Below are 24,090 nucleotides of genomic sequence, written 5' to 3'. Positions count from 1 at the left end.
CACTGCTTTAAACCCTAACGGTAAGCAGCTCCTGCTCTTGGATCTCAGAAGTGCTCTCATAGAAAGCAAATCCTGAGCAATGTTCATTTTATGGCCTGCATGCTCTGCTTGTATCCATGGAGCAAGCCTTGCTAATTCTGCCTGTGCCAGAGACAGATTTGCAGTCAGCAGCAGTCTCTTGTTGTCAGTTGTGCAGCAGAACTTTGTTCCCTCATTGCAATTGTTAAAGCCTGGATGCAGTGACCAAGTGGTCCCTTCAGGTGTGGGCAGGGGTGTAGCTCTGTGTTCTGTCATTGCACAGGTAAAGCTTTTACAGTTCTGAATGTCTCTACTTTTGCTGTTTTCCCCTTTCTCAGGGCTGCTGCTGGAGTGTAAGTGAAATGAATGAGACCACGTAGCGTGGTTTGAGTTTGAGCTTTGCTCTTTCCTTGGCTTGTCTTTGCTTTGATGGTTTGCCAAGTTTTAAACTTGCTGCCTGATGACTAAAATGTTAAATGCAGGCTCAATAACATTCCTACTGTTTAAAGCCACAATATTCCTGAAATAGAAAAGCTTCAGTTTCAGCATAGCTGGCTTAGGCAGAGCTGGTGCATGTAGGAGGTCAAGGGAAGAATATCTGCTCCATTAAAGGTACTAATTAACTAAATGTTATTGATGCATTGGTCAGCATGTCCACTGGAATTATGGATGTGCCATTGTGTAGCCTCAAATAGAAGTTACATTACCTGCTGGAAAGGTGAATTCTTGGGGATAACCTCTGTCCTTTGTCTTGATAAGCTTTTCCTTGTGTTGATGCCCAAATCCAAACATCAGCACATCTCTCTCATGCCAGCCTATCAGATGGCAATCTCAAGATTCTTCCCTTGTACAACATTTGCTTTGTTTGGTTTGCTTTGTTGGTAGGAGACGTACACAGAGGTAGCTGGAATGCAGAGGTTTGGGGCTTTCTACATGGATTACCTGTACACAATGCAGAGCACCAGTGGCAAAGGTACCTTTTTTCCCCTTGTTTACCCTGTTAAATAACAGAAACAAAGACTATTCATGCTTAGCTGGTCTTTGACCAACTGTCCTCTAGCTTACCTTAGATTTACCATCGTGTTTGTTGCTCAAATGGTTTCATCTTTGATGTGTTTGAGGTTGAACTGTTTTGATTAGCTGTTGCTAGTTGCTGTTCTTCCCTTTTTTGTCCTGCCCTTTTTTTGTGCCACTGCATGAGTAATCACAGTGATATCTGTCACAGTGAGCTCTTAGCTTGATTGGGGGGAAATAAGGAATCTTTTAGGAAAGCTTGATTGAAGAATGAAGTTAATCATCTCCTGTCACTTTCTCCTACAAAGAAAAGTGCAAGGATAAGAGACAGTGTGGAGAATTAATCTTTAGGTCTGTATATAGAGGGCAGCTGAAGACTTGGGGCAAGTCTTGTGTCCTTGCTAGAGCTCTGGAGTAAGCACAGGCAGCCTCATGCTGGCTCTTCTCCCTTAACATGCAAGTGGGTCCTTGTGGAGTGCTTTGTTTTGTTGCTCTGAACACACAAGGACTGGACTGACATCTCTTCATAGAATTCCAAGCTAAACCCTTCTATGGATGGATTTGATGATTGAGCCTTGAGCAGCCTGCTCTAGCGTAGGGTGTCCCTGCCCATGGCAGGGAGGTTGGAACTAGATGTTCCTCGTGGTCCTTTCCAGCCCTGACTGAGCCTATGATTTCTAAGGTCTCTTCCAGCCTAAGCTGTTGTAGGACTCTGAAGCTGCAAACAGCTGAGGATTTTGCAAACAGTGTAACTCTTGCTCCCTTCTGAGCATGTGACACTTGTGAGTGCCTTTCTGTGAAAGTCTGCTTCTCACTAGTTCTTGTTTTGACTTGAGCCATGGGTTTGGTTACACCCAGTGCATACTACCTTCCCCTGCAAAAGCCCTAACCCAGCTGCAGGTCTGGGCTGCAGTTACTGTGATTGTAAGATTTTTATCTGTGGAGGCAATTTGAGTTTGACACTTTCTTTGCACCTTTAACCTTCCTTGCAGCATATGATTACTGATTAAGCCACCAGTGCCTCCTGGACAGCATTAACTCAGCAGCTCCAGCTGGCACTCCTAGAGGTGTGTTAACCAATTCTAGTATTTTGAATAGAAACAAGACAGTCTCACAGAGTAGTCTTACTGTGAAACCAGGCCTCTTGTTCCTCCCCAGCTTTGGTGTTTGGTGTTTCAGCATAAGGCAGGGAGTTCTCAGAGGGGCTGTGTAGCCTTGGCTGTTGCTGGAGCTCTGAGCTGCATGGCCAAATGGGCTCTGCTTTTCAGCTTCTGTCTAATTCTAGCTGACAAAAAATAGCACAGGCAGCAACTTTATTGTGCAGCACTCCCTTTGTAAGACTTCTGTTACCTTAGCATCATAGAATGGGTTGGGTTGGAAGGGACCTCAAGGATCAACCAGTTCCTACCCCCTGCCATAGGCAGGGTCACCTCCCACTGGAACAGGTCGCTCAAGGCCTCATCCAACCTGGTCCTGAACACCACCACCTGTGCCAGTGTCTCACCACCCTCACTGCAAAGAACCCTTTCCTAACATCTAGTTTGAATCTCCCCTCTTCAAGTTTAAACCCATTCCTCCTTGTCCTGTCATTACAAGTCCCTGTCAATAGTCCCTCCCCAGCCTTCCTGTAGCCCCCTTCAGATACTGGAAGGCTGCTATAAGGTTCTTGAGCTTCGGAAGGTCTCCTGGAAGTCTTCTCTTCTCCAGGCTGCAGAGCCCCAACTCTCTCCACCTGTGCTCACAGCAGAGCTGCTGCAGCCCTCTGAGCATCTTGGTGGCCTCCTCTGGACTGGCTCCAACACTTCATGTCCTTCTTGTGTTGGGGGCTCCAGAACTGCACAGAGGACTGCAGGTGGGGTGTGAGGAGAGCAGAGCCAAGGGGCAGAATCCCCTCCCTTGCCCTGTGCCCACACTGCTCTTGCTGCAGCCCAGCACAGGGTTGTGTCTGGGCTGCACTCACCCTGCAGGCTCCTGTGGAGCTTTGCATCAGCCCAGACCCCCAGGGCCTGTTCCTCAGGGCTGCTCTCAGCCATTCCCTGCCCAGCCTGGAGTTGTGCTTGGGACTGCCCTGACCCAGGTGCAGGACCTTACACTTGACATTGTTGAATGCCCTGAGATTGGCCTGGGCACACCTCTGCAGCCTGTCCAGGTCCCTCTGGATGGATCTCTGCCCTCTAGCAAGTCGACTGTGCCACACAGCTTGGTGCCATCTGCAGACCTGCTGAGGGTGCACTGATTGCTCTGTCCCTGTCACTTGACAAAGATGTCACACAGCACTGGTGCCAGCTGACCCTTGAGAGACACCACTTGGCACTGTCTCCAGGTGAACATTGTGCCCTTGATCCCCACTCAGCGTGTGCCACCATCCAGCCAATTCCTTACCCAGCAGTGCTGCACCCATCCAGGCTGTGTGTTTCCAGTTGTGACCAGGATGTCCTGTGGGACAGAGCCCTTATTTATTAGTTGTTCAGTTGGTTTTTGTCAGTTCGAGTTGGGCTGGCAGTTTACAGAGGGCTGAGTGCTCAGTGTTGGAAATGGTTTTCCTGAAGCACCTCTGAAGCTCCCGAAGGAACCTGTGATCAGCTACCTCTGTAGAACCATTCAGGTTTCTGTCACGTTCTCTTTCCACTTGTTAGAACTAAATGGAACTATAGCAGAAAGTGATTTGTACAAATCCATGGAGTCACAGAATGGTTTAAGTTGGAAAGGACCTTAAGGATCATCCAGTTCCAACCTCCTGCCATAGGCAGGGACACCTTCCACCAACCCAGGTTGCTCAAGGCCTCATCCAGCCTGGCCTTGAACACCTCCAGGGAGGGACCATCCATGACCTCTCTGGGAGCCTGTTCCAATGTCTCACCATTCTCACTCCAAATAATTTGTTCCTAATCTCCAGTCTGAATCTGTGCTCCTCAAGCTTCAATCGCTCTCACCCTACCACGGCCTCATTACCCTGCATCCCTACCAGAAAGCCAGTGGCTGCACTTCACACTAGTTGCCATTCTGAGCACAAGGGTTATAGATCTTTGGATACAGTCTAAGCCACCTTTTAATCTCTGTGCTGGTCCTTCTGAAAATGATCTGGGACACAAAGCTTCAAGGAGTTTTCATTCTTGCTCCCATGGTTTACCTCTGCTCTGGATGGAGGAGAAGGGTTTGTCCTCAGTTGTCTCTCTGCTGATGGCAGCACGGGTGTGTGCCTGCTGCTCTAGCCAGAGAAGCAGCAGCTGGCATCTGTAGTTCCTCTGCAGCTCATCCTTTCCCTGCTTGTTTGGGGTGACATCTCTGTGATCAACTGTAGGAAGGTTTGAACAGCACAGCTGCCACTGGCACCTGCTGTTAACTTGCCACACAAGTTTGGAGACCTTCAGACAATCCCCAGTTTGAGAGATACCAAGGTAGTGAAAGGTTCCTAAGCTGTGCTGGGAGGGAAGACAGAATCTTGTCCTGTTTGCTGTGTGCTGAGCTGCAGCAGTGTTTGTGTAGCCCTGTCAGAGCAGTCGCAGGGCACGGATGTGTTCAGCTCGCACTGCTCTGTTCTCTGTACAGGCCAAGTGTCTGCTGTAATTTGTTCTTACTTACAAAACTTGCAGGTTCTGGGAATCAGCAAGACCTTTCTTCAGCAAAGAGTGAAGATGTGGGAAGCGTTCAGGAGATGTCCACGAAGAGCCTGACCGTGGGCCCCCTGTCCCTGCGGCTGGAGAGCAGCGCGGTGCACCGCATCATGAAGATGGTGGTTTGTGCTCTGGAGCACGAGTATGAGCCATACAGCAGAGCCAAGCCAGGTGTGCTCCTGCTGCAGAGACACACACCTGCGGGGTGACATCAGAGCCAGCTCACAGAGTAGCTTAGCTTGGAAGGGACCTCAGAGAACTTTTAGTCTGTGCCATGGGCAGGGACACCTCTCAACCAGACTCAAGGCCTCATTCAACCTGCCCTGGAACACCCTTAGGCAGGAGGCAGGCACAACCTCCCTGGGCAACCTGTGCCAGAGTCTCAGCACCCTCATACTCAACAACTTCTTCCTCAGCTCCACTCTAACCCTACTGTCCAAACCATTCCCCCTTGTCCTGTCCCTAGGCACCCTCAGGAAGAGCCTTCCTGCAGGATCCCTTCAGCTATTGGAAGGCAGCTTTAAGGTCCCTCTGGAGTCTTCTCTTGCCTAGACTGAGACAGTTTCAGACTTTGGGGGCCATTTAGTTCAGTCACAAGCTTCTTGTTAAGTAAAGAAGGCATCTGTCATTGAGAAGTCCACCCCTCAGTTTTCAAGTCTCAGAGAAGAAGGTGTCCCTGTTGGTATTTCTTGGTTTGAAATAGTTACACAGGATGAAAGTGCCTGGCAAGAAGCTATGGTGAACTGCTGAGTTTCTGAGGGAGCTGCCCAGGTTTCAAAGTGAGGAAGGTCCAGGTTGCTTTTAGCCTTAGGTAGACCCTGTGTGGATTGAAATGATTCACTGTGAAGGGGGGGAACTTTCCTTTTATTTCTAGTCCTTCCCTATGTCTGAGCAGCAGCTGCTGAAGGCATTCTCTGTGCTGAAGCCAAAGGTGGATTTCTGGTTCCTTGCAGATACTAGCGATGGCAGCAGGACCATGCCAAGCTCAGAAGAAGTAGCAGCCCTGGAGGAATACATTCCCACTCGACTCACAACATTCACTGTTCTTAAGTGTACACTCATAATCCCAGTGGCAGAATTCAATTTACTGGACCACCTGATGCCCATCATCATGGGTGAGAAGGTCTGTATACCCAGGACTTCCTCACTGCTTTGGATCAGCAGGTGCTGCTTCAAAGAAGTCTTCTCACTGGCTCTTAGTCCTTGTGTCAGATGTGTTGCTGAGTTGAGTTTGGGGCCTGACATGGGTGGGGTGTGTGGTGAGGAGCTAGACTGGGAAAGTGAAGGTGTCATTGTGTGCTCATAGGAAGAAGGAATTGGGAAGCAAAAGAGGCTTCTGAAGAAAGCTCTCACATTAGAAGATGAGATGTTGGCAGGTGCCCCATGGGAAGCATCACTTCAGCCCAGAGCAGCCCAATGGATTTGGGAGCTTGACACCTCATGGGCATGGACAGATCATCTCTTTAGAGAACAGCCCCATGTGTGTTGCAGGTTTGAGGCTGGGGACACAGTGGCTGAGAGCAGCCAGGCAGAGAGAGACCTGGGGGTGCTGGTCGACAGGTGACTGCACACAAGGCAGCAGTGTGCCCAGGTGGCCAAGAGGGCCAATGGCATCCTGGCCTGGCTTGGGAGCAGTGTGGGCAGCAGGACAAGAGCAGTCCTTCTGCCCCTGGGCTCAGCACTGCTCAGGCCACACCTTGAGTGCTGTGTCCAGGTCTGGGCTCCTCAGTTCAAGAGAGATGTTGAGGTGCTGGAAGGTGTTGAGAGAAAGGCATCAAGGGTGGGGAGGGGCCTGGAGCAGAGCCCTGTGAGGAGAGGCTGAGGGAGCTGGGGGTGTGCAGGCTGCAGCAGAGGAGGCTCAGGGCAGAGCTCATTGCTGTCTGCAGCTGCCTGCAGGGAGGCTGTAGCTAGGTGGGGTTGGGCTCTGCTGCTAAGCACCCAGCAACAGAAGAAGAGGACACAGCCTCAAGTTGTGCCAGGAGAGGTCTAGGCTGGATGTTAGGAGGAAGTTGTTGTCAGAGAGAGTGATTGGCATTGGAATGGGCTGCCCAGGGAGGTGGTGGAGTGGCCGTGGCTGGAGGTGTTGAAGCCAAGGCTGGCTGGGGCACTTAGTGCCATGGTCTGGTTGGTTGGGCAGGGCTGGGTGCTAGGTTGGGCTGGCTGAGCTTGGAGGTCTGGGGACTGAAATTGCAGTGAGTGGTATCTGTGAACACTTGTGTGTGTGTGGGGGGAAGGTTAGGTAAGCATGGCTGAGCAGACAGCTATCCTGTGGTAACTGCATGTTTTTCCACCTCCTCTAGAGCTTAAGTGGGCTGCTGAATGCCACAAGCTTCCAGCCCCTGCGGCCCCTACCTTCCATCCGAGTGTTGGTGGAGAAGGTTAACCTGGAGCACTCGGTGCCCATGTATGCGGAGCAGCTGGTGCACGTGGTCAGCAGCCTCAGCCACCCCTCCGACAGCCTGCTGCACTACTGCTACTCACACTGCTACCTGAAGGTAAGCCAGGGCTGCAGGACTCAGCAGCTGCAGGTCAGGGCAGCCCTGGGTGGCAACTGAGGCTGAGTCTGCAGTGAGGCCACAGCTCGAGTGTTGTGTTCAGTTTTGGGCACCACAATACCAGAGAGCTGTGGAGGTGCTGGAGCGGGTCCAGAGGAGGGCAACGAAGCTGGGGAAGGGCCTGGAGAATAAATCTGATGAGGAGAGACTGAGTGAGCTGGGAATGGTTAGTGTGAGGAAGAGGAGGCTGAGGGCAGAGCTCATTGCTGTCTACAGCTACCTGAAGGGACACTGTGGAGAGGCTGCTGCTGGGCTCTGCTCACAGGTAATGGAGACAGAAGAAGGGGGAATGGCCTCAGGCTGAGGCTGGGGAGGGTTAGGTTGGGCATTGGAAAAAGGTTTTTCACAGAGAGTGGTCAGGGACTGGAATGAGCTGCCCAGGGAGGTGATGGAGTCACCCAGCCTGGGTGTGTTTTAAGAGTGGTTTGGATGTGGTGCTTAGGGAGATGGTTTAAGGTGAATCTTGTTAGAGTAGGGTTCTAGGTTGGAGTTGGTGACCCTGAGGGGCTTTGCCATCTGCATGTTGCTGTGACTGCAAGATTGAGAGCAGCCCTGCAGAAGCAGACTTGGGGTGCTGGTGGGTGAGACGCTGGGCACAAGCCAGCAATGTATGCTTCACTTTCCATAGTGACCAGGGCAGAGTTGTAATGAATACTTGGGATTAATTTGTCTTTAGATGCTTCTCCTAATGGGAAAGAAAAAGTTGTGAAGAGAAGCTGCTCATTTCCCTAACTACCGCTTTTTTAGGCCAATGCTGTTGTAATTACAGTCAGCGATTTTGTGTTGCAGGGTGCTGTCTGCCAACTGATCTAGAATCTCAATTCGGTATAATTCAAGGACATAGAATAGTCTGTTTTCTCTGATAAATCATTTCAGCTTTGTGGCAAACAGCAGAGCAAAGTTAGCACTTCTTGAGTAGGGGCAAAGTTTTTGTGTTTCTTGCTATGAGAGTTTTTAGGTCGATTGCTCTAGTTGTGTGTTTCTGAGGGGGAAGAGGAATGATCTGAAGCCAGGAGGCAGTTTATTTCCTGTGTTTTAAAAGGTGTATATTATGCTATAGAAGTACCTTAAAAGTGATCTGATCTTGCCCTTTGACCGATTGAATCTGTTTCAGGTATTTGGCTTTCAAGCGGCGCTGACTTCTCTGGACAGCAAAGGGCTGTACTGCTTCCCAGTGCCAGTGGTCCCCTCCTTCAGCACCGCTCTTTATGGCAAGCTGATCAAGTTTCCCAAGTACTGGTGAGCATTAAGCATCGTGTTTGACTTGTGCACTTCTTGCACTTCTCATGAATGATTTTAATCTGCCAGGCTTCAGATTCCTCCCTAAACAGTTCTGTCTCCTACTAAAGTCTACTGTCATGAGTAAGTTTCTTGGTAAGGATGGGTGTTAACTGACATTGAGGGTCTTGGCTGATTGAGAGAAGCAGCCCTGCAGTAAAGGGCTTTCTTCTAGACCTTGTAGCAGTCTGTGACCCACTTTCCAGTCCCCCTTCGAGTTCCACATCGATGGCACGCTGGGTCTTTGTAACTGAACACATCAGCTTGCTCTTTTAAACTCAACCAAACAAAAAGCAACAAGTGTAGGTGGGGGGAAAATGAATCCCAAAGCAGCCCAAACCCACATAAAGCTGGTGAGGGGGCTGGAACACCCTGGAGGTGTTGAAGCAAAGCCTGGCTGGGGCACTTAGTGCCATGGTCTGGTTGATTAGATAGGGCTGGGTGCTAGGTTGGACTGGATGAGCTTGGAGGTCTCTTCCAGCCTGGCTGATTCTGTTATTCTATGAAAGATTTTTTTCCTGCTACTCTGTTGTGGTTGGAAGGGTTTTAGTGTAGCAATCAGGTAGTAAGCTGCTTGTAGTAGTTAAGATTTTAAGTGCAAACACTTTGGCTCTGAAAGCCATTCTGTATGAGTATATAATTATGTTTATTTATTCCCTTTAGTTCCATGGAAAGGCACTATTAAAGTTGACATTTGCCTCTCCAGGGTAGGTGTCCCTGTGTAGTGGATCTTATTAATAAATTGCAGTTACAAAAATGGTGTTGAAGGACGTGTGCTTTGCCAATACTTTGGCCAGGACCCTGGTTTTCTCTGTCCTTCATTTTGAGCAGCTATTTTATGCCTCAGTGCATGCCAAGAATCCTACAGAAAGATAAAAGGGCTGGAACATCTCTGCTATGAGCACAGGCTGGGGGAGCTGGGGTTGTTCAGCCTGGAGAAGAGAACACTCCAGGGGGTCCTTGGAGCTGCCTGCCAGTAGCTGAAGGGATCTTGCAGGAAGGCTGCAGAGGGACTTGTCCTGTCTTTAGATACCCTCAGCAGGAGGGGGAATGGTTAGAAGCTGAGGCAGAGCAGGGTTAGACTGAAGCTGAGGAAGAAGTTCTTCAGTGGTGAGACTCTGAAACAGGTTGCCCAGGGAGGCCATGGCTGCCTCCAGCTTGGGGAAGTTGAAAACCAGGCTGGATGAGGTCTTGTGAAGCTGAGTCTAGTTGAGAAGTGACCCTGGGCATGGCAGGGAGGTTGGCAGAGATGAGCTCTGAGTTCCCTTCCAACCTGAGCCATTCTGGAGTTCTTTTACTTGGAAAAACATCATTGATTCTATAGAGGAGAAAAGCCTCCACCAGGGGTTGGTTGTAGTGCTATGTAGTGAAGATACTCACAAAGTGATGCCATGCAAATCTCAAAGGCTCTGAGCACGATCAGCACACCAGCAGGTGGTAGCAGCCTAATTGGCATCCTCAAGTTTTCCGTTTATAGTTTGCAGAAGTACTTAACCACTTCAGAGGAGATGCTGCTCTCTCACAGTGTTTTGCTGAAAAAATAAGCAATGCCCCAGTCAATAATCAGCACTGAGCAGAGGACTTCTTTACTCTGGTGCTCTGACAGCTTTTCCTTACATGGTCTGACACTGACCACTAAGCTCTGGTTAGTGATCCTTTTACCAGAGTCTCAGAATCATTAAGGACAAAAAAAGACCTTAAAGATCATCAAGTCCAACCATAACCCAACTACCATCACCACTAATGTATACCCTGAGCACCACATCTGCAGCTTCTTGAGCACCTCCAGGGATGGTGACTCCACTGCCTCCCCGGGCAGCCTCTCCCAACCTCTCACCACTCACTAAAGAAGTTTTCCTAAACCTGCCCTGGCACAACTCAAACCCATTTGCCTCTTGTCCTGTCACTGGTCACTTGGGAGAAGAGACCAGCCCCATCCTTATTCCATCCTCCTTTCAGGGAGCTGCAGAGAGCAGTGAGGTCTTCCCTCAGCCTTCTGTTCTCCAGACTAAACAACCCAAACTCCCTCAGCCACTCCTCCTATGATGCCTCCTAATCCCCTCATCAGCCTCTTCTCTGGACATGCTCCAGGGCCTCAGTTTTTCAGTCAATGCTAAAATGAATTAGTGTTTAATGGTAAACTTAAACTTATCTACTACATTATGACCTAGAATACCAAGTTCTGGTATTCAGCCTGGACATGAGGAGGAAGTTCTTCACCATGAGAGTGGTGAGAGCCTGGAATGGGTTGCCCAGGAATGTGGTTGAGGCCCCATGGCTGGAGGTGTTTAAGGCCAGGCTGGCTGAGGCTGTGGCCAGGCTGCTCTAGGGTAGGGTGTCCCTGGGCATGGCAGGGGGGTTGGAACTGGCTGCTCCTTGTGGTCCCTTCCAGCCCTGCCTGATTCTGTGATTCTAAGTTGGCAGAGGTGCCCCAAGGCTCATCTGGTGCCTCCTTTCCAAGTTATAAAACCTGGGTTAATTGTGCAAAATTAAAAAAAAATATTTTCGAGGCAAAAAATAGATGCAGAAACCTCTGTCAGTGGGAAGGTGCTGAGAGGCAGGTGGTGGTGCTTCTGCTGTGCTCTGGGCATGCCTGCGCTCAGCGCGCTCCATCTCTCGCCGCCGTCACGAGCGCCGCTCTGTGCTTGCCGTGCTGCCCCAGCTCCTGTGTGCACAAGCTCCTGCTCACATTCTCTTTATTGGCAGCCTCCTCTTCTCTCACCCTTTTAAGAGTATTATGGGGTGTGCCCAGATGGCAAACAGGAAAAGACAGGCAGCAGTTCTGGGGAGTGAAGACAGGGGAGTGGTCCTGCCCTAAGATAGAAATCGTCTCTCAGGACTGATTTTTGTCTTTTCAGCCCAACACTCGCTAAGGTCTGGTTCATTTTAAAATCATTTTAGTAGCTTTCTCACTTTTTTTCCCCTGTGGTCTGATACCTCTCTGAAGCTTGCTTATTTATTAACAGTGTCAAATAATTATACAAAATGACTTTATTCCAACGATTTATCCGACCCAAGCAACACCAATTTGCTGGTAATAAAGTAGAAAACCAAATGAGCAGAGCAGCAGGCTGGGTAAATGAAGTGTAGCTTGAAGTGAATAAAAGTCCAGCTGAAAGGCATCAAACAGCACTTGGACTAAATGGAAGTCAGCGTGAGGACTGGGAGCCTCATTGAAGTCCTGCAGCGAGCGAGAATGGGTCTGCTAGGCTAAGCTGGGAATGTCATTACAGCTAGGCTCAGTCCTCCCCCCCACATTACCCCACCTGCTTTATTTGGGCTGCTTTTAGGTTTCGCATTCCAGAGTTGCTCGAGGCCCAGGCCTCTGATGCTACATGTGTTCTGCTGTTCCTCCCCAGAAAAGAGCTGCAGCAGAGCCTTGGCTTCTAAAAACAAAGGCATTTTATGGACTGTTATGGAATCCCCCAGGTAGTGTGGTTTGAGTTAGCGGTGAAAATCTCAACTTGATTTCTGACATAAATCAGTGCAGTGCCTTTCTTTCTCTGCTTGGGTGTAAAACTCTCACAATGAGTATCAAATACTGTAGGAATGACTACTTTTTTACTGCTGGTTGATAACCGTTGGTAGCATGCTTGAACAGATAACATTTCAACAATGTCAGCCCAGTAAATTCCAGTAACTACCCATAAACGTCTCCAGAGCAGCATTTCTTTCACCCAGCGGATGGATGTCTGCTTTAATTGCAGTTAGTACAACTTTCTTCTTACAGATGTGCTCGAGCTCCCTGCTTAGCTAAGCCTGGGACATCTTTTGAGTTGTAAAGCTAATCTGTTTTCTCTGCAAGTGAAACCATCTGCTCCTTTCTTTTCGTCGAGCACAACAAGATGCAAAAGACAATGTCAATAGTCTGCAACTACTTGATGTGGCATTGCGTGCCAGGTTGGAAAGCAGCTGTCAGGAGGGTGTCTAAGAACAACTGAGAATTAGCAGAAGGTGGTTAGAAGCCCAGAATGAGTGGCAGGAATGTTGGCTGGCAAAGAGAAGGCTGAGAAGAATTTGCTGTTTGTTGCTGTTCTGGTTTTTTGGTTGGGTTTGTGTTTTTTTCTATGGCTTTTTTTTCTACAATGTCTGTAGCAGTAGGTCACAGAATCATAGAATGTTAGGTTGGAAGGGACCTCAGGGATCAGCCAGTTCTAACCCCCTGCCATAGGCAGGGACTCCTCCCACTAGAGCAGGTCACCCAAGGCCTCATCCAGCCTGGTCCTGAACACCTCCAGGTGGGCTCTGTGGAGTTCCGTAGCCCCCAGCACAAGCAGGACATGGATCTCTTGGAGCCAGTCCAGAGGAGGCCACCAAGATGCTGAGAGGGCTGCAGCGGCTCTGCTGTGAGCACAGGCTGGGAGAGTTGGGGCTCTGCAGCCTGGAGAGGAGAAGGCTTGGAGGAGACCTTGAAGTGTCCTTCCAAGATCTGAAGTGGGATAGAGGAGGGCTGGGGAGGGACTATTGACAAGGTCAGGTAATGAGAGGATGAAGAGGAATGGGTTTGAAGTGGCAGAGTGGAGATTCCAATTGGATGTTAGGAAAGGGTTCTTTGCCGTGAGGGTGGTGAGACACTGGCACAGGGGAGATTTAAACTGGATGTTAGGAAGAAGTTCTTTGCAGTGAGGGTGGTGAGACACTGGCACAGGTTGCCCAGGGAATGTAATCCCATTCTGTGCTCCACAACCTCCCCAGAGGTGTTCAGGACCAGGTTTGCCTGAAGTGACCTGTTCTAGGGGGAGGTGTCCCTGCCTATGGCAGGGGGTTGGAACTGGCTTATCCTTGAGGTATCTTCCAACCTAAACCATTCTATGATATGATTCTGTGTTTTCTTACCTTATGCTTGACTTTCATAGCATCACTAAGGCTGGAAAAGACCTCTTAAGATCATCGAGTCCAGCTGTAACCCAATGACCATGACCAGAACTAGAAGTCACAGCAGATGAGCTGGAGAGTCATGGGATGTAGTCAGCACAGGGTTTAGTGCAGTTGTGCTAGTCAGAGGCAGGCAGTGCAGAGCCAGATCTGCAGAGACTACAGACACTGGCTGCTAAATGTGGGAGGCCTTGCAGTAAGTGGCCAGGTGTTGCTGGCTTTGGCAGCCTGTGTTACTGCCCAGTCACAGTGAGCAGGAGTCGGGGCAGTCGAGGCCGGGGCTGGATTGCGTTTCACCTGGGCAGTTTCCTGGGTCAGGAGCAGAAACAGGCTGCAGACAGATGAAACTCATTTTGTAGCTTTCAGTTGTGGCTATTACTGATGTCAGTAATTGGATGTAACTGCCAGATGAAAATTCAGGGTGTCCTTGGGAACAGAAAGGCTCCGAGGTTGCGTGCCCGAGCAGATGCCATCAGCACGTGGGGACAGGAGAGGGTTTCAGCCACAGCAGCAGCAGCGTGTGAGCTAGAGCTGGCACGTGTGGAAGTGTCTTTGGGCCATGGGCTGTGCAAAAGCAGAGAGGAGCAGTTCTCCTGGGGAGAATGGCCTCAGATGTGAACAGTCAGCCTAGGGAGCATGCTGCGTTGCTTCAGCTTTGTGTTCTTCGCTGCCATGGCCTGGCAGATGCAGCAAAGAGCAGAAGACTGAATCAGCCTTGCTTTTGCCCCAAGGTATTGGTAGCTGTTTTCAGCATGCCCTCGGGAGCAGGAAATTGGGCACTTTCAGAAGGCTGCAGCTCGGTGTTTGAAGAGGTAGGTCAGAGCACCGTGGCAGCCTGAGCAGCAGTGCAGGGTGACTCACTGCTCTCATTCTTTCCACTGAGGGCACGCTTTAACACAGTGCTTGTGGTAGAAATGCAATGGGCTGTGCTTCTGCAGGAGGCTGAAGGTGCTTGAGGAGCTTGTGCAGTGATATTAGTTGGACTTTGGTAGAAGCCTCTTGCAGTGAGGGTGGTGGAACACTCAAACAGGTTGCCCAAGGGAGGTAAGTGGTGGAGGCCCTGTCCTTTGAGACATTTGAGGTCAGGTTTGATGGGACTTTGAGCAACCTGATCTAGTTGGGGATGTCCCTGATTGCTGCAGGGGGGTGGGACTAGGCGACCTTTGGAGGACCCTTCCAACCCAGTGCATTCTGTGTTACCATGATCATATGTCAGGTATCAGTATGAACATTTTGGGGCCCCTCTCAGCTGCACTCTTCTGGAAGAAGCTGTCGCACACCAAGACCAAGCCTCTGTCCAAGAGAGGCTTTGCATTCCCAGTACATGCCTGGCAGCTTGATTAGTGTGGCTACAAATTAACTTCAGTTGGAAACCTCTGGTTTAATTATTTTTATTTGCAATCAAGTGCAGATCTAATGTTACTGCTTCTCAGCAGATGTGGCAGGCAGCGTTCAGCAGAGCTCTGGGAAGTGCACTTGCAATCAGTGTCAATTGGAAGCAGTTGTGTTGCTTGGTCCATGAGGAGGGGATTCAGCAGAGCAGACAGGCAGGGGTGGGTGATCATCTGCAGTGTTTCCAGTGTGGTTATTTAGCCTAATTAATTGTCATGACTCTTCAGTGAAAGCAAATTAAGGCTATTAACTAATACCTGTCCAGGCAAAGTGGTTGCACATGGTAAATGCTTCATGCTGGTTGTGGTAAATCAGTACTGGCTGGCATTTGGACCAGAAACAAGCTGATAGTATTGAGTATGTGCAGGGTTTTCAGTGTTAAAGCCACATTTTGCTTCACTTGAGATTGGTGAGAGGTACAAAATACGGCATCCTGGGCTGGCTCAGGAGCAGTGTGGGCAGCAGGACAAGAGCAGTCCTTCTGCCCCTGGGCTCAGCACTGCTCAGGCCACACCTTGAGTGCTGTATCCAGGTCTGGGCTCCTCCATTGCAGAGAGATGCTGAGGTGCTGGAAGGTGTCCAGAGCAGGGCAGCAAGGGTGGGGAGGGGCCTGGAGCACAGCCCTGTGAGGAGAGGCTGAGGGAGCTGGGGGGGGGTGCAGGCTGCAGCAGAGGAGGCTCAGGGCAGAGCTCATTGCTGTCTGCAGCTGCCTGCAGGGAGGCTGTAGCCAGGTGGGGTTGGGCTCTGCTGCCAGGCAGCCAGCAACAGAAGAAGGGGACATAGCCTCAAGCTGTGCCAGGAGAGGTCTAGGCTGGATGTTAGGAGGAAGTTGTTGTCAGAGAGAGTGATTGGCATTGGAATGGGCTGCCCAGGGAGGTGGTGGAGTGGCTGTGGCTGGAGGTGTTGAAGCCAAGCCTGTCTGGGGCACTTAGTGCCATGGTCTGGTTGGTTGGGCAGGGCTGGGTGCTAGGTTGGGCTGGATGAGCTTGGAGTTCTCTTCCAGCCTGGCTGACCCTGATTCTATAACAATACTTCACTGTCTGAAAGCTCAAGTTCTGCTATGCACCACAGATATGACAGAAAATTTGCAGCTCTGCTTTATATTGGCTGTGTCTGGAACGTGCTTCTTGTAGTGTTTCCACTGTCTGCAAAAAAGGTGTCTTTAGGCCTTTAGGTGCCACTCTCAGTTAGGAGCCTGTGCAGGACTCGCTGCTGGCAGTGTCCCATGCAGTGTTTGTCCTTCACTTCTCCAGAGTTTTGCTGGTATTTGGTACTTTTCTCCCTTTTGCTCCTCTAAGAGTTCACCCTAAACCATATCCCCAAGCACCACAACCAAATGACCTTTAAACACATCCAGGGTTGGTGACTCAACCACCTCCCCAGTTGATACCCACATGCATGCCTGTAGCTTTCCCTTCCACTCCCAAAAGGATTGAGGGGGGAAAAAAACACTAATTCAGAAGGATATGGTCAAGGCTTCAGAGCTGGGACACCTTCTGACATGCTGAGTCCCTTCAGCATTGTCTGAGAAAGTGGCAGCTGCCCTGGCCTGAGAGTGGCAGGGCTCCAGCTGACAGGTGAGACTGTGCATACCTGCAGAGCTTGCCTGGAGCTTGCACTTGGCCTTCTTCACTTGGCACACACAAAACCTGGGTGAAACTTGCTTCTTGAGACTGAAAGGCCTGGAGCCCAGCTGTGGGCTCATCCTGCTGGCCAGCCTCGCTTGAGGCATTTGGGAGGTGTACTTTGGTGCTGTAGTTGCTCTCTCACCTTTCACTTTTTCCTATGCATCTTCTCTTCCAGACAGTGCCTTGGGAGTTGGTAGGATCGAGAGCACTGCTTTAGACAGTTGGACTTGGCAAAACAGTGGCTTGAAGAGAAAAAATCAGGTCCATGCATTAGGACTTCCACTGTACTTCCCTAATGATGCCTCTCTGCTGGAGAAGAGAAAGCTCCAGGGGGACCTCAGAGCTGCTGCCAGTGCTTGAAGGGATCCTGCAGGAAGGCTGCAGAGGGACTGTTTCTGAGGGTGTCTAGAGGCAGGCCAAGGGGGAATGGTTTGGAGCTGAGGCAGAGCAGAGTCAGAGTGGAGCTGAGGAAGAAGTTCTTCAGACTCAACAGGCTGCCCAGGGAGGCTGTGGCTGCCTCCTTGGTGGGGGTGTTGCAGGCCAGGCTGGATGAGTCCTTGATCATCTGAGTCTAGCTGAGAGGTGTCCCTGTGCATGGTGGGGAGGTTGGAGTAGGTGAGCTCTGAGGTCCCTTCCAAGCTGAGCCATTCTAGGGTTCTGTGTGCTGACTTTGATGTCTTAAGGGCTCCCTGGGATGTGTGAGGCTTTTAAGCAGTGAAATAGATGTAATCAGACTCCCAGTGTAGAGCCCAAAGGTGAGCACCAAGCCCTGTATCCCTGTGGCTGCTGCCAAGTGCATGTTGCTTTCAAGGAAAGAATGGTGTAAAGCTACTGGCAGAGTCAGGACTAGAGGTGCCTAATTTGGATTTAACAATAATTTTAGCCTTTGAAGTGAAAAGCTTTATGCATTTACTGAGATTTCATGTTTTGCTCTAAATATAGCTTCTGCTACCCTTTAAAATTCTTTTGAGGTTGCTAATTAATGAGGCCACAGTATAATAATTGTAAGTCTCTGCAGCACTGCAGTCTGTAGCTGGGAATCATTAAGGCACCTTGTCCATTCCTGTTCTTGCTGCTGATGATACCCTTGATCCCTCTCTGGCTGTATTAAAGGCTTTTGTGGTAATGGAAGAACCAAAGTACCCTTCCCCCTTCCAGCAACTTCTTTTTGATGCTGTAACTTCCGTCTTAAAAGATATCAGAACTGGCATTTGGGGTGCTTTCAGAAAGGAGCTTACTAGAAGTTCACAGAACACCACACCCCATCCCCCCAAATCCTAACCACCTTATCTTGTGGGACAAAATCTCTTATTTAGAGCAGCTCTTAGTCCTTCCCTTATCACAGAATGGCTTAGGTTGGAAGGGTCCTCAAGGATCAGCCAGTTCCTACCCCCTGCCATAGGCAGGGTCACCTCCCACTAGAACAGGTCACTCAAGGCCTCATCCAGCCTGGCCTTGAACACCTCCAGGGAGGTTGTGGAGCACAGCATCACCCAATGAGATCTTTGATCACATTGGGTGATTCTGTGCTCCACAACCCCCCTGGGCAACCTGTGCCAGTGTCTCACCACCCTCACTGCAAAGAACCCTTTCCTAACATCTAGTTTGCATCTCCCCTCTGCCAGTTCAAACCCATTCCTCCTTATCTGTCATTACCAGACCTTGTCAATAATATCTTCCCAGCCCTCCCGCAGCCAGCCCCCTTCAGATCCTGCAAGGCCACTCCAAGGTCTCCTCCAAGCCTTCTCTTCTCCAGGCTGCACAGCCCCAACTCTCTCAGCCTGTGCTCAGAGCAGAGCTGCTGCAGCCCTCTCAGCGTCTTGGTGGCCTCCTCTGGACTGGCTCCAACACTTCCATGTCCTGCTTGTGCTGGGGGCTGCAGAACTGCCCCCAGGACTGCAGGTGGGGTGTGAGGAGAGCAGAGCCAAGGGGCAGAATCCCCTCCCTTGCCCTGTGCCCACACTGCTCTGGCTGCAGCCCAGCACAGGGTTGTGTCTGGGCTGCACTCACCCTGCAGGCTCATGTGGAGCTTTTCATCAGCCCAGACCCCCAGGGCCTGTTCCTCAGGGCTGCTCTCAGCCATTCCCCACCCAGCCTAGAGTTGTGTTTGGGATTGCCCCGACCCAGGCACAGGACCTTACACTTGACCTTCCTCCCTTCCTTCCTTTTATCCTTTCTCCTCCTCCTCCATTCCTTCCTGTTTTCCGCCCTTCCTCCCTGGCTCCCAGTGGCTGGAAGGACTCATGTGATGCTTACTGTGGCTGGATTCAGCTTTAAAGGGAAATAAAGACTTTCTTACCCTGACATTCCAAGCTTCTTTTTTTTGGGTTGGGTTTTTTGTTTCTTGGGTTTTTTGGTTGGGTGGTTTTGGTTGATGTTTGTTTGTTTTTTGTTTTGGTAGCTTAAACATTTATTTCCCTCTTGGTGTCTCGCAGCAGATAAAGTTCCCACAGCCATCCCAGTGAGGTGGCTGGTTTGCACTTTCTTGTTGAGACACAAAGCAGTGTTGTTATTTGCAGCTGGCAACCACAGATTCTAATCTAGCCATCAAAGAATGTAATGTCCGAATGTTCCAAGCTAACAAGATAAGTGCCTTTAAAAGCTTTCCAGCTCAGATCCTTGCATTCTGTGCTTCAAAGGGATGTCTTCTTCCCAGGGACTCTCCCTTTTAGATATTGGCCTGATTTTCTTAGTGTTTGTTCTTGTAATAATGCATTTATTTTCGTCCTGCTATGCAGAGCTGAATTTTGTTACCCTGGAGTGAGACCTGGCAGTAGATAATCTCTCTTCATGCTGAAGCTTTTTCCTTGCCTGCATTTTCTGTTCACCTTTGTTTCAAGGAAATGTGTGTTTGTGGCGAGTTGGCATCCAAACATTTCAGCTCCAGAAGTGCTGTTAAAAAGATACTCTTCAGCAGTCAGGTTTGGAGTGGTTGTCCTGTGCCCTTCTGCTGCAGCACCTGGAATATTCAGAAAGAAACCCTGAACTCTGCTCTTTGGGATGAGACTGAACAAGGCCAAGTGCAGGGTTCTACACTTTGGCCGCAACAACCCCACTCAGCACTACAGGCTGGGGACAGAGTGGTGAGAGGGAGCTGGGGGTGCTGGTAGAGAGGAGCTGAAGCTGAGGCAGCAGTGTGCCCAGGTGGGCAGCAGAGCCAATGGCATCCTGGGCTGGCTCAGGAGCAGTGTGGGCAGCAGGACAAGAGCAGTCCTTCTGCCCCTGTGCTCAGCACTGCTCATGCCACCCCTTGAGTGCTGTGTCCAGTTCTGGGCTCCTCCATTGCAGAGAGATGTTGAGGTGCTGGAAGGTGTCCAGAGAAGGGCAGCAAGGCTGGGGAGGGGCCTGGAGCAGAGCCCTGTGAGGAGAGGCTGAGGGAGCTGGGGGGGTGCAGCCTGCAGCAGAGGAGGCTCAGGGCAGAGCTCATTGCTGCCTGCAGCTGCCTGCAGGGAGGCTGTAGCCAGGTGGGGTTGTAGACAGCAGTGAGGTCTGCCCTCCGCCTCCTCTGTTTCAAACTAAGCAGCCCCAGCTCCTTCAGTTGCTCTTCGTAAGATTTATTCTCCAGTCCCAAGACTGTAGTGGTTAACTTCCTTCCTTTTCTCCTTCTCCTTGTGCCCTCCCCTCAGACCTCTGGTATTCATCATTAAGTAGCAGACATTATTTTCCTTACCCAATAATAGCTGCTTAAACGTTAAGACAAAGGATCAAAGCAGTCTTTTAAAGTTGCTGTGACAGATGAGCTGGAGGAGGAACATGGATTTGTGGTTGGAGTGCAGGTGAAGCATCTGCTCCTGTCGAGCACAAAACCAGCAAGCAGCTTCTTTTAGCCCCAGCGGAAAGGTTTGCAAATGCTGAGTGGAACGACTCAGGCGTTTAAATTGCATTCAGGTTCTCCTAGGGCACAGTTGCTGGGTTCTAGTAGCAGGTTCCTGGCTTTGTTATTTTGGAAAAACTGAACTCATGGTATTTTACTGTGCAGGATATGAGTAATAACAGAAAGTAAGTCTCTGGAAGCCTTCCCCAGCTTTGCAGTTGGGGACTCTGTGTAAACCCCTGGACCCAGCTGTTCCCCACTGTATCCTTTCAATCACTCGGAGGTGTTGATTTTAAAAGAATGAGTTGCTGTTCCTAAAGTCCACAAGCTGCAACCATTTCATAGCAGGCCTGTGGGCTTCCCTGGCCTGGTTATAGGGGTGCCTGTGCCTGGTGGATGAGAAGGACCAATTCATGCTTTTATTCAAGGGCACTGAGGAGAATTATTTCCTTTCATGCTGCGCCAGATTCGTCCAGATATTTCAGCAAGTCTGTATTACAGTTTGTCAGCAAACTGGGTACAACCAAAGTGTATTTAGAAATCATTTAATTAGGACAGATTCATTTTCACTCCATGCCACTACACAGCAAGACTTGCTTGTTCCTATTTCCTTCCATTTACCCTGGAACCTGGCCAAGCTGAGCTTTAATGAGTAGCCTATCCTGCTAGTTACATTGGGATTTATTTTCCCCTGGAGAAGGATGTTGGAATTGGTAGGTTTTTAACCTGCTCAGTTAATTGAACATATGTTCAGCACTGCCTCTTAACTCTTTGAGAGTAAAGGTTTGAGCAATAATGATTTCTGTTGTTGCTCAGGTGCAGTTTGAACAGCAGGCTTAGATTCCAGCCCCGTGCCGTTACCGTTGTAATGCGGTGATGAGTTCAGATGTGCAGTCACCTTCGGTTGCCTAACACAAGTTTAATGCTGCAGCAGAGAAGCACAGATTGGTTTACTGGGGAAAAATGATTCCTTTTTGTATTTTCAGTTATTGCCTGAATGCATCTCTTGGGTCATAAAACCTGGTTAAATATAGCTCAGTACCTTATTAATGATGGATTTTCTGTATTAACAGGTGCAGCTTGGTAGCCAACTTGTATTCTGAGTTCTCTTAAATGCATTATTTGTGTTTCTGAACCATTATAATAAATCCTGAATTATAAATGTGCTTTCATCACTAGCCAGGGCCAGTTAAATTTCCTTTAAGCAGCATTTGCTTCACACATGGTCTGATACTTCCCTCCCCCCACCTCTGCCCCAGCCTATTAAAAAGGGATTTATTTTCTTCTACTTCCCATTGCTCCAAAGCTGTCTGAAAAGGAGCAGTAGGATTTATTCCTATGGGATTGGTAAAGCACAATTCAGTAGAATTTGCATATTTTTTAAAAACCAAATAAATTCATAGGCTGTTATTAGCCTTGAGGGAGCAGTTTGTGTGGAACTTGAGAGTGAGGTTCAGCAGAGTTCAGTGCAGTAGCTGTGCCTTGTGTGAAGTGAATAGTCAGGCTCGGGGATGGGGGAAAGCTCTTCCACTCTTTTTGTACCATGGTTTAGATTGGAAGAGACCCCCAGTTCCAGGGACACCTGCTAGGCCAGGTTGGTCAAGGGCTCATCCAACCTGGCCTTGAATGCCTCCAGGGAAGGAACATCCACAGCCTCCCTGGGCAGCCTGTGCCAGTGTCTCACCACCCTCAATTTTGTCACTATATCCAGCCTAAATCTGCCCTCCTCAAGCTTCAATCCATTCCCTCTTGTTCTGTTGCTGCAAACTCTTGTAAAAACATCCCTTCCTGGCTCTCCTGTTTTCAGCTTCCCTTCCAGGCTTTCAGGTGCTGGAAGGCTGCTCTAAGGTCTCCCAGGTGCCTTCTCCAGGCTGAACAGCCCCAACTCTCTTAGCCTGGCCCTACAGGATCTTAACAACCTCTGTCAGTATCTGAGGTGTGGGGGTCAGGATGAAGGTGCTTGTCTCCTTTTGGTGATGCCCAGTGACAGGACAGGGAACAGTAGGTGCAAGCTGGAACCCAGGAGCTTCCAGCTCAGCATGAGGAGACACTTCTGGATGGTGAGGGTGGCAGAGCCCTGGAGCAGGCTGCCCAGAGAGGCTGTGGAGTCTCCTGCTCTGGAGCCTTTCCCAGCCCTCCTGGATGTGTTCCTGTGTGCCCTGCCCTGGGTGCTGCTGCTCTGGGGCAGGGAATTGATCTGAGTGTTCTGTGGAGGTCCCTTCCAACCCCTACCATTCTGTGCTTTTACTGGCAGTGATCTGTTTTGACACAGAGCATTTTACTTCCAACCAAAATATCCTTTACCTTGCAGTACCCTCCCAAAGCCTGCTCCTACCTCTTCCACTTCCCTCATTATAAAGCCAACTGCATTGACAATTGCTGGGATCACTTAATGAGCTGTGGAATTTGAGGGGAAATCTAATCTGGGATGTGGGGCTCCTTGTATTTTGTTGTGTGAGTCTTGTCTCTATGGCTCCCTTGATCACTGTGCGGATTCCATCTGCTGATTCCCTGTCAGCTTTGAAATGATTCTCAGGAATTCAAACTTCTGAAGACATTTTTTTTTTCTGTTTTTACCTCACTGCCATGAGCTGCCTTTGCTTTGGTGGCAGTGCCTGGAAATGCTTTTATTCAGTATTGTAAAAGCAAGAGTTAATTACAGAATCAGTCAGGGTTGGGAGGGAGCACAAGGAGCAGCCAGTTCCAACCCCCCTGCCATGCCCAGGGACACCCTACCCTAGAGCAGGCTGCACACAGCCTCAGCCAGCCTGGCCTCAAACACCTCCAGCCATGGGGCCTCAACCACCTCCCTGGGCAACCCATGCCAGGCTCTCACCACTTTCATGCTCAACAACTTCCTCCTCACATCCAGCCTGAACCTGCCCATTTCCAGCTTCACTCCATTCCCTCTAATCCTGTAACTCCCTCATGTCCTGAAAAGTCCCTCCCCAGCTTTTTTGTAGCCTCCTTCAGATGCTGGAAGGCCACAAGAAGGTCCCCTGGGAGCCTCCTCTGCTCCAGCCTGCACAGCCCCAACTCTTTCAGTCTGTGCTCACAGCAGAGCTGCTGCAGCCTCTGAGCATCCTCCTGGCCCTGCTCTAGACACTCTCCAGCATCTCCACATCCCTCTTGTAATGGGGGCTCCAGAGCTGGATGCAGTACTCCAGGTGGGGTCTGAACAGAGCAGAGGGGGAGAATCACCTCCCTGGCCCTGCTGGCCACACTTCTCCTGCTGCAGCCCAGGCTCTGCTTGGCTTTCTGGGCTGTAAGTGCCCAGAAAGCTGGGCTGCTGGCTCCTGTTGAGCTTCTCCTGCAGCAGCACCCCCAAGTCCCTCTCCTCAGGGCTGCTCTCCAGCTGCTCAGTGCCCAGCCTGGATTTGTGCTTGGCATTGCCTCGACCCAGCTGCAGATAAAGATTAGATAAAATTAACTGGGTTTTCTTTCCTGTCAGGTTTTGGAGGGAGATGTAAATTTAAGTTGTGTGATGGAAGCCATATTTAGGTGAATTTCACTGTAAATGGAATCAGCTCTCACAAGTGTAACAAACACAGCTTCAGCCTTGCCAAACTAACGGCTTGGAAGCTGCTGCCCAGTGGCTGAGTTTTGACATCATTTCTGTGCATCACAGTACTGAGTCTTCTTTCTTCCCTGCCTGTTTCGAGCAGGACCAAGCGAGCTCACGTCCCACTGACTGAGTGCATATTTGAGCTGCCTAATTTGACCATTCAAGCAACCAGAGCTCAAACCCTTCTGCTGCAAACCATTTATCAGAGCTGGAGTCATCCTGCTGGCGGCTTCAGTTCGGTGGTGGTGAATGAAGCTCTGCTGCATGAGGTCTTCCAAACTGCAGGTGAGTAAATGGGATCCTTTGGGTTCAGTATTTCTTGTGGTACAGGGCACTG

At 50.0% G+C, this 24,090-nt stretch overlaps 1 protein-coding gene across 6 annotated transcripts in view; it reads left to right on the top strand.

The window, feature by feature from the left end:
• The window catches only part of VPS13B (vacuolar protein sorting 13 homolog B), a 333,604-nt gene that overhangs the window by 41,859 nt on the left and 267,655 nt on the right, over positions 1-24,090 (top strand). For all 6 annotated transcript variants that reach the window (XR_010304753.1, XM_064154029.1, XM_064154027.1 and 3 more), the window contains exons 12-17: positions 904-991; positions 4,626-4,817; positions 5,600-5,769; positions 6,947-7,141; positions 8,316-8,440; positions 23,854-24,038. Coding sequence is in view for 5 of the 6 variants with exons in the window: in XM_064154029.1 (XP_064010099.1) it covers positions 904-991; positions 4,626-4,817; positions 5,600-5,769; positions 6,947-7,141; positions 8,316-8,440; positions 23,854-24,038 (955 nt within the window). In the remaining variant the exon portion in view is untranslated. The remainder of the gene's footprint in view (positions 1-903; positions 992-4,625; positions 4,818-5,599; positions 5,770-6,946; positions 7,142-8,315; positions 8,441-23,853; positions 24,039-24,090) is intronic.

This window comes from Pogoniulus pusillus, chromosome 14 (assembly GCF_015220805.1).
Source record: "Pogoniulus pusillus isolate bPogPus1 chromosome 14, bPogPus1.pri, whole genome shotgun sequence".
Lineage (NCBI taxonomy): Eukaryota > Metazoa > Chordata > Aves > Piciformes > Lybiidae > Pogoniulus > Pogoniulus pusillus.
The sequence above is the reverse complement of the archived record's forward strand: the minus strand, read 5'-3'. Positions and strand labels throughout refer to the sequence as shown.